We start from the raw sequence: 14,960 nt of genomic DNA, 5'->3' as shown, positions 1-14,960 counted from the left end.
ACCCTGAAGGGCAGAGGGAGGGTCTGGGGGAGGCTGGCTGCCTCCACCCCCCGGGTCTGCAGCCAGAAAACTGCGTCCTCGCGCTAGACTTTGAGGCGCCCCTCCGGGCGCTGGCGCGGCGGCTCCCGGGGAGAGGAGCCCACTCCAGTCGGTCACCGCACCGGGTAACGGCTGCCAGGCGCCCGCTGCGGAACGAAGCTCCGCGGGCCTGGCGGAGCCGCTGACGGCCCAGGAACGAACTACAACTCCCAGAAGCCTCCGCGGGAGTTCCGGCGCACGGGGCGGGGGGAGCCGAGGGCCGGGAGGGGCCGTGCTGCAGCCGGAAGCTCTGGCTATCCTGCCCCGCCTGGGAGCGGGCCCTGTCCGCTTTAATTAATACCAGGAATTAAAGTAATTGACAGTAACAGAACAAACACGGCAGTAGCATAAGTGTACTAAGGTCCATGCTTTCTGGTAAAAGTTCTAACTTACAATTTCACAACTCAAAACTGTATTACATATTAATGTAACATTTTAATAAATTTAGTCCCACCCCCCAAAATTAGCGAGTGGCACTTTCAAACATTCTTTTTGGTCTGTGTGGGGGGAATCTTTTAAATGTGTCAATCTTTTGAAAAGTATTTTCTATATTACAATAGCTAATTTTATAAAACCTTCTACTCGGTCAAACATTATTTTATTGAGATCTGCCACACACTTGCTAGTTATTTCTCAAATGAAGCTCCACTATTTACTGTCAATTTGCCCTAACTATAGAAGGTATATTACTATTTTCTTCAAAGTTATAGAAATAATCTAATGCATTAAAGGGCTTAGCAGATTGGCTACATCATATCAAGCAGTCTATAGTTTCTTTCTATTGGTATTAGTGTTCATTTGGAGCTGCAGCTTTTGTTTCCCAAAAGTCCATGGTTTTCTGAATTCCAAATTCAAATAAAAACCTTGAGGTATAATTTACACACAACATACAGCTTCACTCCATATGAAAGGCGTTTATGGTCCTGCCTGCACTGTTACTCTGCCAACCCCAGCCACAGGCAGCTACTGATGTATCTGTTGTCATTATAGACTAGGGGCCTGGTGCATGAAATTTGAGCACACGTAGGGTCCCTAGGCTGGCCGGCAATCAGGGCCAATCAGGGCCTTCCTTTCCCCGGCTGCCAGCCTGGTACATCATTCTGTGCCACCCGTGGTGGTCAGCGCACGTCATATTCTGAAAAATTTTATACATGGATCATATAGTATATACTCTTCTATGTCTGACTTACTTAGAATGTTTTTTGAGATTTAACCATGATGTTGTTTTTGTTACATTTTATTACTGAGTGCTAAAACAAAATTTGTCCATTCACATGCTGTGAATTACTACACATGGCATCTTTTTACATGGTCATTTTTTTAAATTCAAGGAATGGAATTGATGGTTCATATGATAACAGTTCTAATTTACACTTTAATAACTCAAAAAATTTGAAGACATGTACAACACTGAATTGCCATCTTAACATTGTTTTCCCATTCTGGACTAGTATTACTCCACTTACCACGTTTTATGTATTCTTTATTACATCTTCTGGAATTTCCACAATGTACAATTCTTACTATACAGACCTTGCTTGTTTCATTATCTCTTCCACATTTTTGTGTCATTGTAAATGAGATTTTCTGAATTCATTTCTAAATTGTTCACTGTTAGTACATAGAACTGAAAGTTTATTGCATATTAATCTTATATCCTGTGACCTTCTCAATCTCCCTTACAGTTCTAGCTTATTTGTACATAAGAAGTTTGGAAAACATCCCATCACTGACAAGATTATTTTCCTGATCCTAAATGTAATATGTATTCTTAGAAGAGATGGAAGAACAGAAAAGTTGAAAGAAAAAAAAGAGTAAATGCCAGCCCTGACCGGTTTGGCTCAGTGGATAGAGCGTCGGCCTGCAGACTGAAAGGTCCCGGGTTCGATTCCGGTCAAGGACATGTACCTTGGTTGTGGGCACATCTCCAGTAGGGAGTGTGCAGCTGATCAATGTTTCTATCGCTCTCCCTTCCTCTAAAAAAAAATATATATATACTTAAAAAAAAGTAAATGCCAAATTCACCAATGTGTAGACTACTATTAATCTGACCATTTAAGAGTTTTGAGCAACATTCATTTCATTTTTTACAGTTCACTTATTTTTTTGCATATTTGATTTTATCCCTATGTACTTTTTAAAAATATATATTTTAATGGTTTTTTTTTAACAGAGGAAAGGAGATGGATAGTGAGAAACAGCTAGGAGAGAGAAACATCAATCTGTTGCCTCCTGCACACCCAATACTGGGGATGCGTCCGCAACCAAGGTACATGCCTGTGATTGGAATCAAACCTGGGGCCCCTTCAGTCCGCAGGACGAAGCTTTACCCACTGAGCAAAACCAGCCAGGGCAATCCCTATGTACTTTTATCATGCTCTTTTCATACCACATGACAGCTTCAACATTGTTCCTGTTACTGAACTTTTCATAATTTTAATGTCAGCATATTACATGGATACACTATAAATAAGCATTTCATTATACACTTTTATATTGCAAATTGCACCATCATGATATTTCAGTGATCATCCATAGACACATCTCTTCCCACATTCCTTAGGATGTTAAAAATAGTAATATTGCTAATGTTACTATTCAACACAGATAGCACTATTTGCCAGGCACTGTTTTAAATACATTATATACGCTATCAAACGAATTCACACAACTCTCTGAGGTAGACACTGGTAGTACCTCCATTATACAGTTGAGAAAAATTGGGCCATAAGTTATCAGAAAGTCTAAGGGGCTTCTCTTCCATTCACACAAAGAACCACTGCTTACAATGAAAACCGGTTCTGATAGGAATGTTACACACATGTAAGCACCGAGGAGAGCAGCAGTAATGGAGGGGCCTGTGAATCCGACCCTGGCTGGTGTGGCTTAGCTGATCGAGCATCATCCTGTGCACCAAAAGGTTGCCAATTTTATGCCTGATCAGGGCACATAACCAGGTTGCCAGTTCCATCCAGTCAGGGTGCCTGTGGGAGGCAACCGATCAATGTTTTCTCTCACATTGATGTCTCTCACTTGTTCAAAAATCAATAAAAACAGACCTTTTTGAAAATATGAGCCCTGAGCCAATTCACAGGGTCTCAACAATACAAGAGCATGAGTTAAACAGAATCATTTTCCTTCTAGTTCTGAAAGCTCGTCGATTCTCACAATCATTTCTAGATTTTTTTTCCCCTGGGAAAGATATAAACATTTTACTATTGAACATTTAACATATATATTGTTTGCTAGAGAATGACAAATAATGGTCAGTCCCTATACACAGGAGAGCCATTTATACAGAGTTAAAACAGATTCTCTTCCTAAACTTTTTTAGGGTCATGGACAGAAACTAAAGATTTAGGATCCTCTCCAAGAAGAGAAAACCTTTGTATGGAAACAATTATTTTTCATAAAATGTGAAAATTTGTTAATTGACCCTCAGAAGTGAATTCATACACACACTATGGGTTAGTGACGTCCTCAGTACAAGACTGAAAGCCTTTCCACATGGATTACAGCTGTACAGCTTCTCTCCAGAGCAGCGGTTCTCAACCTGCGGGTCACAGACAATGAATATACATCCTGCGTATCAGATATTTACATGACGAGTCTTAACAGTAGCAAAATTACAGCTATGAAGTAGCAACCAAAGTAATTTTTTGGTTGGGGGTCACCATAACATGAGGAACTGTATTAAAGGGTCGCAGCATTAGGAAGGTTGAGAACCACTGCTCCAGAGAGTTCTACAAAGCTAAGTAAAGTTACTGTTCTTTGTGAAAAGTTCTTCATATTCATTATATTAATATGTACTTTCTCTAATATCACTTGTCTGGTGTCTCATAAGGTTAGGGCTATTAACAAGTGCTGTCCCACACCGACTGCAGGTTAGGAACTGCTCTCCAGTGTGAGCTATCTGACGTACTATAAATGGAGAGTTGAGGACAAATGTAATTTTGCAACGGTTACATTTATAAGTCCCTTCTCCAATATGGATCCTCTGATGCTTAATGAGGTCATTCTTCCGAATGAAGGCTTTCCCACACTGACAACATTCATATGGTTTCTCTCCAGTATGAATTCTCTGATGCACAATGAGGGCAGAACTCTGGCTGAAGGATTTTCCACAATCATGACATTCGTATGGTTTCTCTCCAGTGTGGGTTCTTTGGTGTGAGAAAAGGTGAGAACTTCGACTGAAGCATTTTCCACAATCTTTACACTCAAAGGGTTTCAGTCCAGTGTGAGTTCTATGATGTACAACGAGATGAGATCTCTGGCTATAAGACTTCCCACATTCATTACATTCATAGGGCCTCACTCGAACATGAGTTCTCTGATGCAAAATGAGATGTGTGCTCTGTCTGAAAGATTTCCCACATTCAGAACATTCATAAGGTTTCTCCCCAGTATGAGTTCTCTGGTGCCTAATAAGCCTGGAGCTATGAACAAAAGACTTCCCACACTGATTACATGTGTAGAGTTTGTCTCCTGTATGAGTTCTCTGATGGGTAACAAGGTGGGAGAACCAGCTGAAGGATTTTCCACATTCTTTACATTCATAGGGTTCCTCACCAGTGTGAGTCTTTTGATGTCCAATGAGGTGAGAACTACGGCTGAAAGATTTTCCACATTCTTTACATTCATAGGGTTTTTCTCCGGTGTGAATAAGCCGGTGCCTGGTAAGATTAGAACGCCAGCTAAAGAATTTTCCACATTCCTTACATTCATATGGTTTCTCTCTATGTATACCCTTGGATATACCAGGGGATGGGCCATGCCTATGAGAGTTATCATTCTCTGGGCATTTATAGGATTTATCTCGTGTTTGAGTTTTTGCAAATTGAATACGGTGAATGTTCCGACAGAAGGTTTGGCCACATTCACTACTATTACTTACAGAGCTTTCCTGATGACAGCTAATAACTAAATCACCTTGTGAACTTTTAGTACATGAGTCTTGTTTGTGGAAATACTCTCTCTGTAATAGCTGACCAGGAAGAAGACAGTTTTCCCTGAATTTACCATGTTCATTGACTCTTTCTGGAGAAAATACTTTCTTCTGGGTAAATGCCACTTGCCTCAAACGTTTGTCCTGGTTTTTCTGACACCTGTCCAACTGATCTTCACATTTCCAGACTTCTTCTAAGGACAGATACCACAGATCACTCTTTACCATTCCTTCCTTTTTAATGTCATAGGATTGTTTATCTTTAGAAATACTCTTATTGGAAATTGCTTTAATTTCAACTGCAGTATCCCAATCTGAAATAAATGAAAAAGGTTTGCATAACTAAAAAAAAAATTAACATTAGAATGTTGGGATGTATGTGGAGAGAAAAATATAAGACATACAGAGTTGCTTTCAGACATGGTTCTGAAACCTTGATAGAGATGAACACAGCAGTACACGGAAATGTGCTAGGTAACAGTACACAGAAGGAGCAGAGAGTAAGGAGAAACCACAGGACTGGAATCAGGGTATTCGGTGAAGTGGGAGTGGGGGGGCAATAAAACCAATCCCACAGAAAGGGTGGCACTCCCATTATCGAATCCTACTATTAATGATGTAAGACCCAATCTGCCTATTTGTCCCAGGTCCTCCCCGTGACAGGCATTCTTCACACTGCAGCCGATACAATGTTCCTAGACCACGAATGCAGTCATGCCAGGCAATGCCTCTGGTCTGCATCACCAAAGCCCTACAGCCCGAGTGCAGGGACACACCTGACAGACTTAGACGTTGGGTGTCAGACAGAAATGAATACAGGCGGCACGTGGCCTAGGAAGCTGTGCCTGTACTGACCCCACGGGTCACGGGTAAGTGCCCTGGCTATTCGGCTCGGGTGAGGTTGGGTGTTTGCAGCATGACTCAGACAAGCAACACCAAAGAGGGCTCAGGGGGTAAACGTCTGAGTTTTGAGCTCAGAAAGGAAAATCTGTGAAAAGATCACTTACAGAGAACAAAGGAAGAGGAAAACCAAAGAGTACTTTCTGTCTCTTAGCCTAGAAGGCTGGTTTTCTATACAGGGAAGTAGGGAATAGAAGTGATGTTTGGAATTCAGATAACAATTTGCATTTTACATATGAAGATGAAAATAAAATAGGTATAAATTGAAAAGACATTAAATAAAGAGCAAGAGTGTGGCGAGAGCACAGGTGCTTGAGAGCAGTAGCTCCGGGGAAGAGGAAACGGGCAGTGGGAACGGATGAGCTCTGCTTGCAGTGTCCTAACTGGCAGAGGGAACTCAGGACAGTGGCGGGTGCTGGGGTCCCCAGCCCACACACAGAGGCTGTGGGAGGGACTACGTGAAAGGTAAAAGACAGGCAAAGATAGAAAGATGATTCTGTAAAAATGAGAGAACGGCGATCTAAGAGTTGGTCACTAGTGCTTATTTCTGAGGAAATAAGAGCTAGTGATCACTATCTCCAGGGACGCTAGACCAATGGGTAATCTAGGCTACGCCCGGCAGTGCACTTGTCTGACCCTCACCTGGATGGGCATCTTGGCGAGTCCCTCTCTCCACCAGCCATGGCTCTTCCCCTTTTTCCAACTGGAGGATCACATCAGGCTTGGGAAGGCGATGTCCTGTTCACAGTGAAAGATACGGAATTGGGCAAGGGTTGCAGAACTCTGAGCTGGACCCAGAGGGGCCTCCCAGATTCAACACCAGCCCCAGACCACGGGGACTTCTGAAGAGCAGATAAGGTAAGGCTACAGAGGCAGCAAAATGTGCATTTTATAAATTCAACAAATCAAAACTAATTCCCCCACGAAAGGAGGAGTAAAAAAACCCCTATTCTATGCCCCAAAGATATTAGGTCCCTGAACCCAAGCTCATACTCTGATACATGCTTCAGGGTCTCCATACCTTTTGGTCAAAGAAGAACCAAAACCATCACAGGCAGGGCATCTCCAAAAACAGAGGTTCGTCTTACCCAAGGAAACCAGGTTCCTATAGTTCTCCAGCATCACATCTCGGTACATGACCTGCTGCGCGGCGTCCAGGAGCCTCCACTCCTCCCTGGTGAAGTTCACAAGCACATCCTTGAAGGTCACCAGTGCCTAAACACGAACAAGTTTGCATTGAGCCAGATCGTCTCTCTCCCTTTCCTGAATCCTGACAGAGTTTCGGCAGAGAGCACTGGGGGAGGGAAAGAAGGTGAACATGAGTTTATTTAGGAGTCGGTACTATTTGTGTTGGATTCTGGTCAAGTCCTAAAAGGTACTTATTGTCCCAAAACCAGTTCTGCTAAGCTTTAGGTATAGAAACTATAAGAAGCACTTTTATTTAAAAGTGCAGACAAAAAGTGCTTCATTCCTCAGTATTACCTCACTTGACTATTACTTGGCCACATTACTCATAAACTTGAGGTTTTTTTTATGTGAAAGGAAATAAAACCATTCCTACCAATAAAACAAATAAATGGTGCTAGTCTCCTGGAGAAGATTGTCTGAGATACAATTTCTGAAGTTCTGGGCAAAGGAACTTCAGAACTTAAGGAAGAAGAGATTCTAAGCTGGAGAACAAAGAAGGCAGCTCAGCTTACGGGGAACCGGGCAGGGAGTGACTGGGCTTCCATGCCCTCTGTGTGCTTGTTGATACTTTCTTGAGGAATGAGAGATCCAAGAAGGCAAAGCTGGAGAAAAGAAAGAAACATGAGGAAAGTTAGCTGTGCCTGGGACGCTTCATAAATCCTCAGCCTAAACTCCCTCTTCCCAGCAGGATAGAACTCAAAAACCACCGCAGAGGAACAGCAGAGATAGTCCACAAGTGCCCAGGGGTAGGAAGAAAAGAGGTACGTACATTGCCTTTCCCCCCTTAACCTCCAAGGTTCAATGCTAAATTTCATTTGGAATCAAATTATTTTACTACCACAAATTCTTTCTTAGGAAATCTAACGAAAAACAAAACAAAAACTGACCTGATCTAACATCCTCACTTTACAGATAAGAAATATGATATCTCCAGCTAATCGCAGAAGGGAAGCCAAAGATCTGAAGCACAACAAACATGTGAGCATTACTGGCCTGAAGGTAGAAGGTGCCATGTGGCAAGCAGTGTGGGTGATCTAGGGGAGCCGACAGCCACTACAGAAACAGGGACCTCAGCCTTGTAGCCTTGTAGGAACAGAATCCCGCCAGGAATTAGCGTGAGCTTGGAAGTGCATCCCCCACCCCCCACCCGACACACCCTCCAGCTGAGAACTCACACCAGCCAACACCTGCTATCAGCTGTTAGGTATCAGAGCAGAAAACATAGCCACACTTCAATAGATTTAGACCCACAGAACTGTGAGCTAGTGAGTGCTGTTTGAAGCTGCTGCATTTGTGGAAATTTGTTACACAGCTATAGAAAACTAATGCTCAGCCAGCTATCTTTTAAAGATACTTAAATATTAATAAATATACTTTTATTTGTGTACTTGGCAGTGCCTGTCATTCTTTCTTATAGAGCAGTGGTTCTCAACCTTCTGGCCCTTTAAATACTGTTCCTCATGTTGTGACCCAACCATAAAATTATTCTCACTGCTACTTCATAACTGTAATGTTGCTACTGTTATGAATCGTAATGTAAATATCTGATATGCAGGATGGTCTTAGGCGACCCCTGTGAAAGGGTTGTTCGACCGCCAAAAGGGTCGTGACCCACAAGTTCCGAACCGCTGTTGTAGAGATTGATTCCCATTTGGTTTCATTTCCTTAACCCTGAAGGACATCTTTTAACATTCTGGTAACGTGTTCTGCTAATAACAAATTGTTTTGGCTTCTGTAAGTCAGACAAAATAAATGTCTTTATTTTGCCTTTGTACATTTCTAAAACAGCTTTATTGAGATATAACTCACATATCATACAATTTACCTATTCAAGGCATACAAATTAAATGGTTTTCAGTATATTACATTACTAGTCTTTATAATTATGGTGAAATATACACAAAATTTTCTGCTAAGTGTACAATTCAGCAGCATTGATTATATCCACAATGTTGTGCAGCCATCACTACTAATCCCAAAACTTTTCCTCAAACAGAAACTCCTAAACATTCAGCAATATTCCTTCCTCCCCTCAGCCCCAATAACCTCTAGTCTACTTTGTTTCTATGAATTTGCCTATTCTGGAAATATCATCTAAGTAAAACATACAATATTTGTATTTTTGTGTCCAGCTTATTTTACTTTGCATATTTTCCAGATTTATCCATGATGTAGCAAGAACTTCATTCCTTTCCATGGCTGAGTAATATGCCATTGTAAAGACTGACCACCTTTTGTTTATCCATTTATCTGCGTTTTGGCTTTTGTGAATAATGCTGCAATGAATACTGGCATACAAGAATCTGCAGGAGTCCCTGTTTTCAATTACTTTGGCATATACCTAGGAGTGGAACTGCTATGTCATATGGTAATTTTAAAGTTTGTCTTTTTGAGGACACACAAAACTTTTCTATTGCAGCTGCATGATTTTACATTCACACCAGCAATTCACAAGAGTTCCAGTTTTCCCACAAACTTGCCAACATATGTGATTCCATTTGAAATAGTTATTATAGTCAGCCTAGTAGTTGTTAAGTGGCATTTCCTTGTGGCTTTAGTGTGCATTATTGTCACGTGCTTTGGCCACTTGTATGACCTTCTTTGGAGAAATGTCTGTTCAAGTTCTCTGCCCATTTTAAACTTGGGTTGTTTGACTTCTGTTGTTAAGTTCTATTTCTGTAAATGTTCGGGATATGAAGCCAGTATCAGATATACATGATTTCTAAATATTTTCTCCCACCCCACTGGTATGGCTCCGTGGCTGAGCATCGACCCAGGAACAAGGAGGTTGCCGCTTCAATTCCTGGTCAGGGCACATGCCAGGGATGCAGGCTCGATCCCTCGTGGGGGCGTGCAGGAGGCAATCGACTGATGATGTTCCTCTCTCATCAATGTTTCTATCATTCTATCCCTCTCCCTTCCTCTCTCTCTAAAAATCAATGCAGCCGAAACCGGTTTGGCTCAGTGCTTAGAGCATCGGCCTGCGGACTGAAAGGTCCCAGGTTCGATTCCGGTTAAGGGCATGTACCTGGGTTGCAGGCACATTCCCCATGGGGGGTGTGCAGGAGGCAGCTAATCGGTGTTTCTCTCTCATCGATGTTTCTAACTCTCTATCTCTCTCCCTTCCTCTCTGTAAAAAATCAATAAAATACATTTAAAAAAAAATAAAATAAAAATCAATGCAAACATATAAAAAATATTTTCTCCCATTCTATACATTGCCTTACCTTTGTTGTAGAAATATATTTTTGCTTACTATTTGAGGTTGACAGTTTTCCCTTCACTGCGCTCTAGATGCTGCTCATGCCCACTGGAGTCTGCTGGGCTGCACTGCAGTTTCACCTTCCTCTGCTGTGACCTGGAAGCCCTCTCCAGGCAATACCGTGGGGCGACCAGAGGGCTTACCTCGTTGGTTTTCCATCTCCCAGAGATGACTGTCCTGCATTGTCTGACATCCAGTGTCTTCAAACAATTGTTTCATGTACTTTGCCTTTTTGCTGTTGTTTGGGCAGGAAGATAAATCACTCCCTGTTACTCCATCTTGGTCAGAAGCAGAAGTCTACAAACATTGCATTTTTAACTTGTTTTAAATTTAGACTATATTTTAAATTTCAATCTCTTAACTACTGTGTTGAAACATTTTTATTTCGTCTACATTTATACTTCTTTTGTATTTTATTCTCTTTAATATGATGTGCCCCCTTTCTCTTCTGGAGATATTAACAATTTCCACTGCAATTTTATACACATTTATATAAGCAAAAGCGCTATGGCTTCTGCCCCCACACAATGAACGAGTCTCACCAATGACACCTACCAGAGAGGGCACTGCTGGCCTCTCAACTGTTCTTGAAGCTCATTATTTACTTTGCTTCCTTCTCCTAGTTTTCATCTGTGGTACCTCCCAGTCTCTCTACTGCTTTCAAACATTATGATTAGCTTAACCATTGCATCCTCAGTCTTTTCCAGTCTCTATTTCCAATGAGGCTCGGGGTATCTTCAAGACACAACACACGTACTTGCTTTGTCCCCACTGTCTACCCCATCGTGGGGCGCACAGTGGGACCAATGTCTACAATGAAAAGACCACTATGTCTTCTATCCTTGTCCCGGACTCAGGTGCATAGTTACAACTATGGCCAACAGCATGGGTTCTGCAGCCAGACCCCGGGTTCCAAACCCGCTGCGTTGCTTCCTGGTGACGTCGGGGCCTTTCCACATCCCGGTCTCTCCATCTGCGCGATGGGGATGAAATATGCCTACTTCACAGGGTCCCTACGATAACTACACGAGTCACTATTTGTAAAGCACATAGAACACCACCAGACACAGGGTAAGAATTCTCAGTTAATGAAGCAAACACCTGGAGCTTCCGGTTGGTGACCATGTGCCGCGGCAGGGAAGGCCCTTCCCACACGCCTTGTCCTGCGCAGCACTTCCACCCGGCCATTCCTGAGGTATGTCCTATACAATAAGCCATGGATCTAGAGAGAGATGACTGGCATTTCGTAATTTTCCACACGAATGGAGGAAATAAAATGATTTTGCTTTTTTATTTCAAGTTCTGAAAGATGTTAATCCCTTAAATTAATAAACGATGCCAAGTAAGACATCAGCTAAACAAGCAGAGATTACTGAAGCGGAGAACTATGAGATGTCAAAAGAAAGGCGGCCTGCTCAGATCCCACTATGGGAAGAGCCAGCTTTACCTTGCGTGGCGCGTGCACACACCTGCCCAAAGAACAAAAGTGCTGTCTGAAACTTGCCGTGAAAATAGCCGGTTCCAACAACGTGCAAAAGGCTAAGGACTGACTCCACCTTGTCAGCTACAAACCCTTCAAGCCACTCTGAAACCTGAGCATCACCAACCTCGCCCCTTCCTGGAGTAATTCCTTCCCATTCTGGAATACCATCCCTTGAAAACACATTCCTTCTAAAAAAATAAATTAACAACAAAGTGTGACATCTACAGACCCAGCAATGGTGGTGTCTCTCTCAACATGCCATCAGTTACCACATCCTGTAAAACCCCTCCCCTGAACACCCTGCTCTAGGTTCCTGCTCCTATGCCCTGGTTCAAGCCTCATATTCTCGACTTGGACACCCCGCTTGGCTTTCTGCCCCTGGTCTCTCCCACACCAGTGAGTGTCTACATCAGCATCATTTCTGTAAAACACAAACTTCACTCCTTGATTCTCTGTTGGTCTCCCAGAACTTACAGGAAAATGGACCTAGTCCTTAGCATGCACTTCGTATCTTTTAGGTTGGGCCCTTCTCTACCTCACTGGCCCTAAAAAGGTCCATCACACTACCTGTGGCAAGCCCGCTGGGCATGGCATACTCAGCCCCACGCTGGGTGCCTTATGTGCCGCGCCAGCTCAGCCAGAAGTCTGGTCCCTTCCTCAGCTTCTTCATTCACTGCTGCATGGAAACGAGCAGCCCTCGGTCCTGCAGAGCTGGAGACCTCCAACTCTGGGTCTGGAGCTATCAGGTCGTACAAGCAGAAATAACCAATGCCCAGAAACAATGCAACTGCCGCAAGAGCTTACAATGTAGGTCACTTCTGTGCCAGAAATAAGTTACTTCCTCAAACATCAACCACAGCCATTGCTTGCTTTACAGTAGCTTAAAAAAACCGAAGAGATTTCTACCTTATTTTCCACCTTTTATTTTCTATCTCCTATTTCTTATCTTCTATCTTATAACTTCTCTTATTTTCAATCTTATTTTCTATCTTCTATTTCTTATCTTATTTTCTTTTCTCTACCGCTTATTTCCTACCTTCCTATTTTCTACTGCTTATTTTCTCCTTAAAAACTGAACAATGCTTCACTAAGCATTGTTTTTAGGGATCCCCTTCCTGTGATCATGAATGTCCCAAGTTTTACACCCAGTAATTACTGAACCTTGCTCCCTACCCTACTTTCACTTTCTGCACACATGCCTTAATGGAGCCTCCTTTCACCCCACAATCACAATGTCCCCGCACTCAGGCCCCACATTGGGAGCCTTATGTGCCAGCTCAGCCAGGTTCGTGAGCCTGAGAGGGGGCGGTGAAGGATGGAGAAAAGACAGACAAGAGAAAAAAGCTGGGTCTGGGTGGGACACTGTCCTCTCTGATGAAGAGCTAGCAACAGCACCACAGACTACAAGCCATGTCTTTATTTTATAGCTAGGCTAGTGGCCCTGCCACCCCTGCCGGCCTGCTTGCCCCCAACTACCCTCCTCTCCTGGCCTGATCACCCTGAACCACCTCTGCCTCGGCCCGCCACCATGGTATCCTTTGTCCGGAAGGTATCCCACAGACTACAAGCCATGTCTTTATTTTATAGCTAGGCTAGTGGCCCAGTGCCCGAAATTCACACACAGAAGGGGGTGTCCCTCAGCCCGGCCTACAATCTGGGATCGTGCGGGCCACAGACTACAAGCCAAGTCTTTATTTTATAGCCATATTCCACGAGGCAAAGTAAGGGCGTGGTCAAGATGTTTACAACATTCTCGTGGGTTTCGATCCTAATCAATTACGTGCACCTGAACTCTATCCACATCACTCAGACATGTGGGACCATGTGTTCGGATCATAGGTTCAAACTTACAACTATAGCCTTTAGCTATAAGTGTGCTGGGAGGGCTTTGCCCTCCAAGCTAGCACTTACACGTGGGCATGAAACGACTGTGCTCTCTCATTGGCCCGAAGCTTGAACCTATCCAAACGCTGAGGTGGCACTCCACAACTACCCACACTTTTTCCTATCACCATGGTAACACATACTATTCTTATGTCAGGAATGTTGTTTCCTTTCTTGCCTCTTGGCAAAAACCCAATACATCCTACAAGATCAAATGTCTTTCCTTTCTGTGTCATTCCCTACTTTATCGGGGAAAGTTTAGTGTTTCTTCCTCTTTATTCCCAGTCCCTAGTACAAGAAGCACCGTGGGCTGAACAAAGGTACAAAGAGACCCACAGCTGACCAAGGGGTCTCTTACACCAGGCACAGGGCCCTGTCCTTACTGGCAAGACCTAGTCAGGGGCAGTGCTTCTCTCAGGGATATGGAGCATTTGCTTTTTGTTTTTCTTTAATATGTTTTTATTTTCTTTCTAATATATTTTAAAAAAATGTTTTTATTGATTTCAGAGAGGAAGGGAGAGGGATAGAGAGATGGAAAGATCCATGACAGCAGACCATCCATTGGCTGCATCCTGCAGGTCCCAGCATGCGCCCTGATGGGAATCCAGCCCTGACCTCCTGGGTCCACGCTCAACCACTGAGCCACATGGGCCGGGCAACCACTTTAGCCACTTCTTGATAAAAGAGAACAGGAAAGATAATAATAACAAAGTAAACACATAAGAGAACAGGATCTGTTTATACTCTGAATAAGTTCATGAGTATTTGGCATCTGCAATGGGCAAGTGCTTGATCTTAAACACTAAAAATATTAGTAAGGCTGACATTTTCAATGAGTATTTTAGAGCAAACTGGCACCCAGGAAGCTGTCCAGCCTCGTCTGCCAGACTTAGGAAAAGTGGATGTAGGACTCCCACAGTGCCCCCAGCAGAACCCAGGGCTGCGCACAGGGTGCCGCCCCATGTGCACACGCACAGCTGGAGTTGCAGATCCGATTACACCTTGAGAACGCAATGCATTTCAGCAAACACTCCCTTTATAACGTGCACACACCGCCAGGACGCCCTGCACATTAACAAGCGACGGTAGCCACGCTGGGTCTCTTCTAGCGACACAACTTTCCTTTTAGAAAGTGCCCGACGCTCACGGAAAGGAGGCGGCCGCCTTCAGCGACGCCGGGGAGGCCGCGCGCGAACCGTGAGCCGCCTGGACCCGCG

General features: G+C 43.5%; 1 protein-coding gene across 4 annotated transcripts in view; it reads right to left on the bottom strand.

Annotated features, from left to right (window-relative positions):
* Window positions 1-3,848: 3,848 nt before the first annotated feature.
* The window catches only part of ZNF10 (zinc finger protein 10), an 11,600-nt gene continuing 488 nt past the window's right edge, over window positions 3,849-14,960 (bottom strand). For 2 of the 4 annotated variants that reach the window (XM_015567206.1, XM_015567209.1), the window contains exons 2-5: window positions 7,627-7,716; window positions 7,015-7,141; window positions 6,569-6,664; window positions 3,849-5,340 (exon numbers count right to left, since the gene is read on the bottom strand). In XM_015567206.1, coding sequence (XP_015422692.1) covers window positions 3,878-5,340; window positions 6,569-6,664; window positions 7,015-7,141; window positions 7,627-7,659 — 1,719 coding nt within the window. In that variant the 5' untranslated portion in view covers window positions 7,660-7,716 and the 3' untranslated portion in view covers window positions 3,849-3,877. Of the gene's footprint in view, window positions 5,341-6,568; window positions 6,665-7,014; window positions 7,142-7,626; window positions 8,546-10,519; window positions 10,705-14,960 lie in introns of those variants that run through there. The other 2 variants (XM_015567207.1, XM_006768769.2) reach the window with 2 other exon arrangements.

The sequence above is a fragment of the Myotis davidii genome, unplaced genomic scaffold, assembly GCF_000327345.1.
Source record: "Myotis davidii unplaced genomic scaffold, ASM32734v1 scaffold43, whole genome shotgun sequence".
Taxonomy (NCBI): Eukaryota; Metazoa; Chordata; class Mammalia; order Chiroptera; family Vespertilionidae; genus Myotis; species Myotis davidii.
This window is presented reverse-complemented; position numbering and strand designations above follow the sequence as displayed.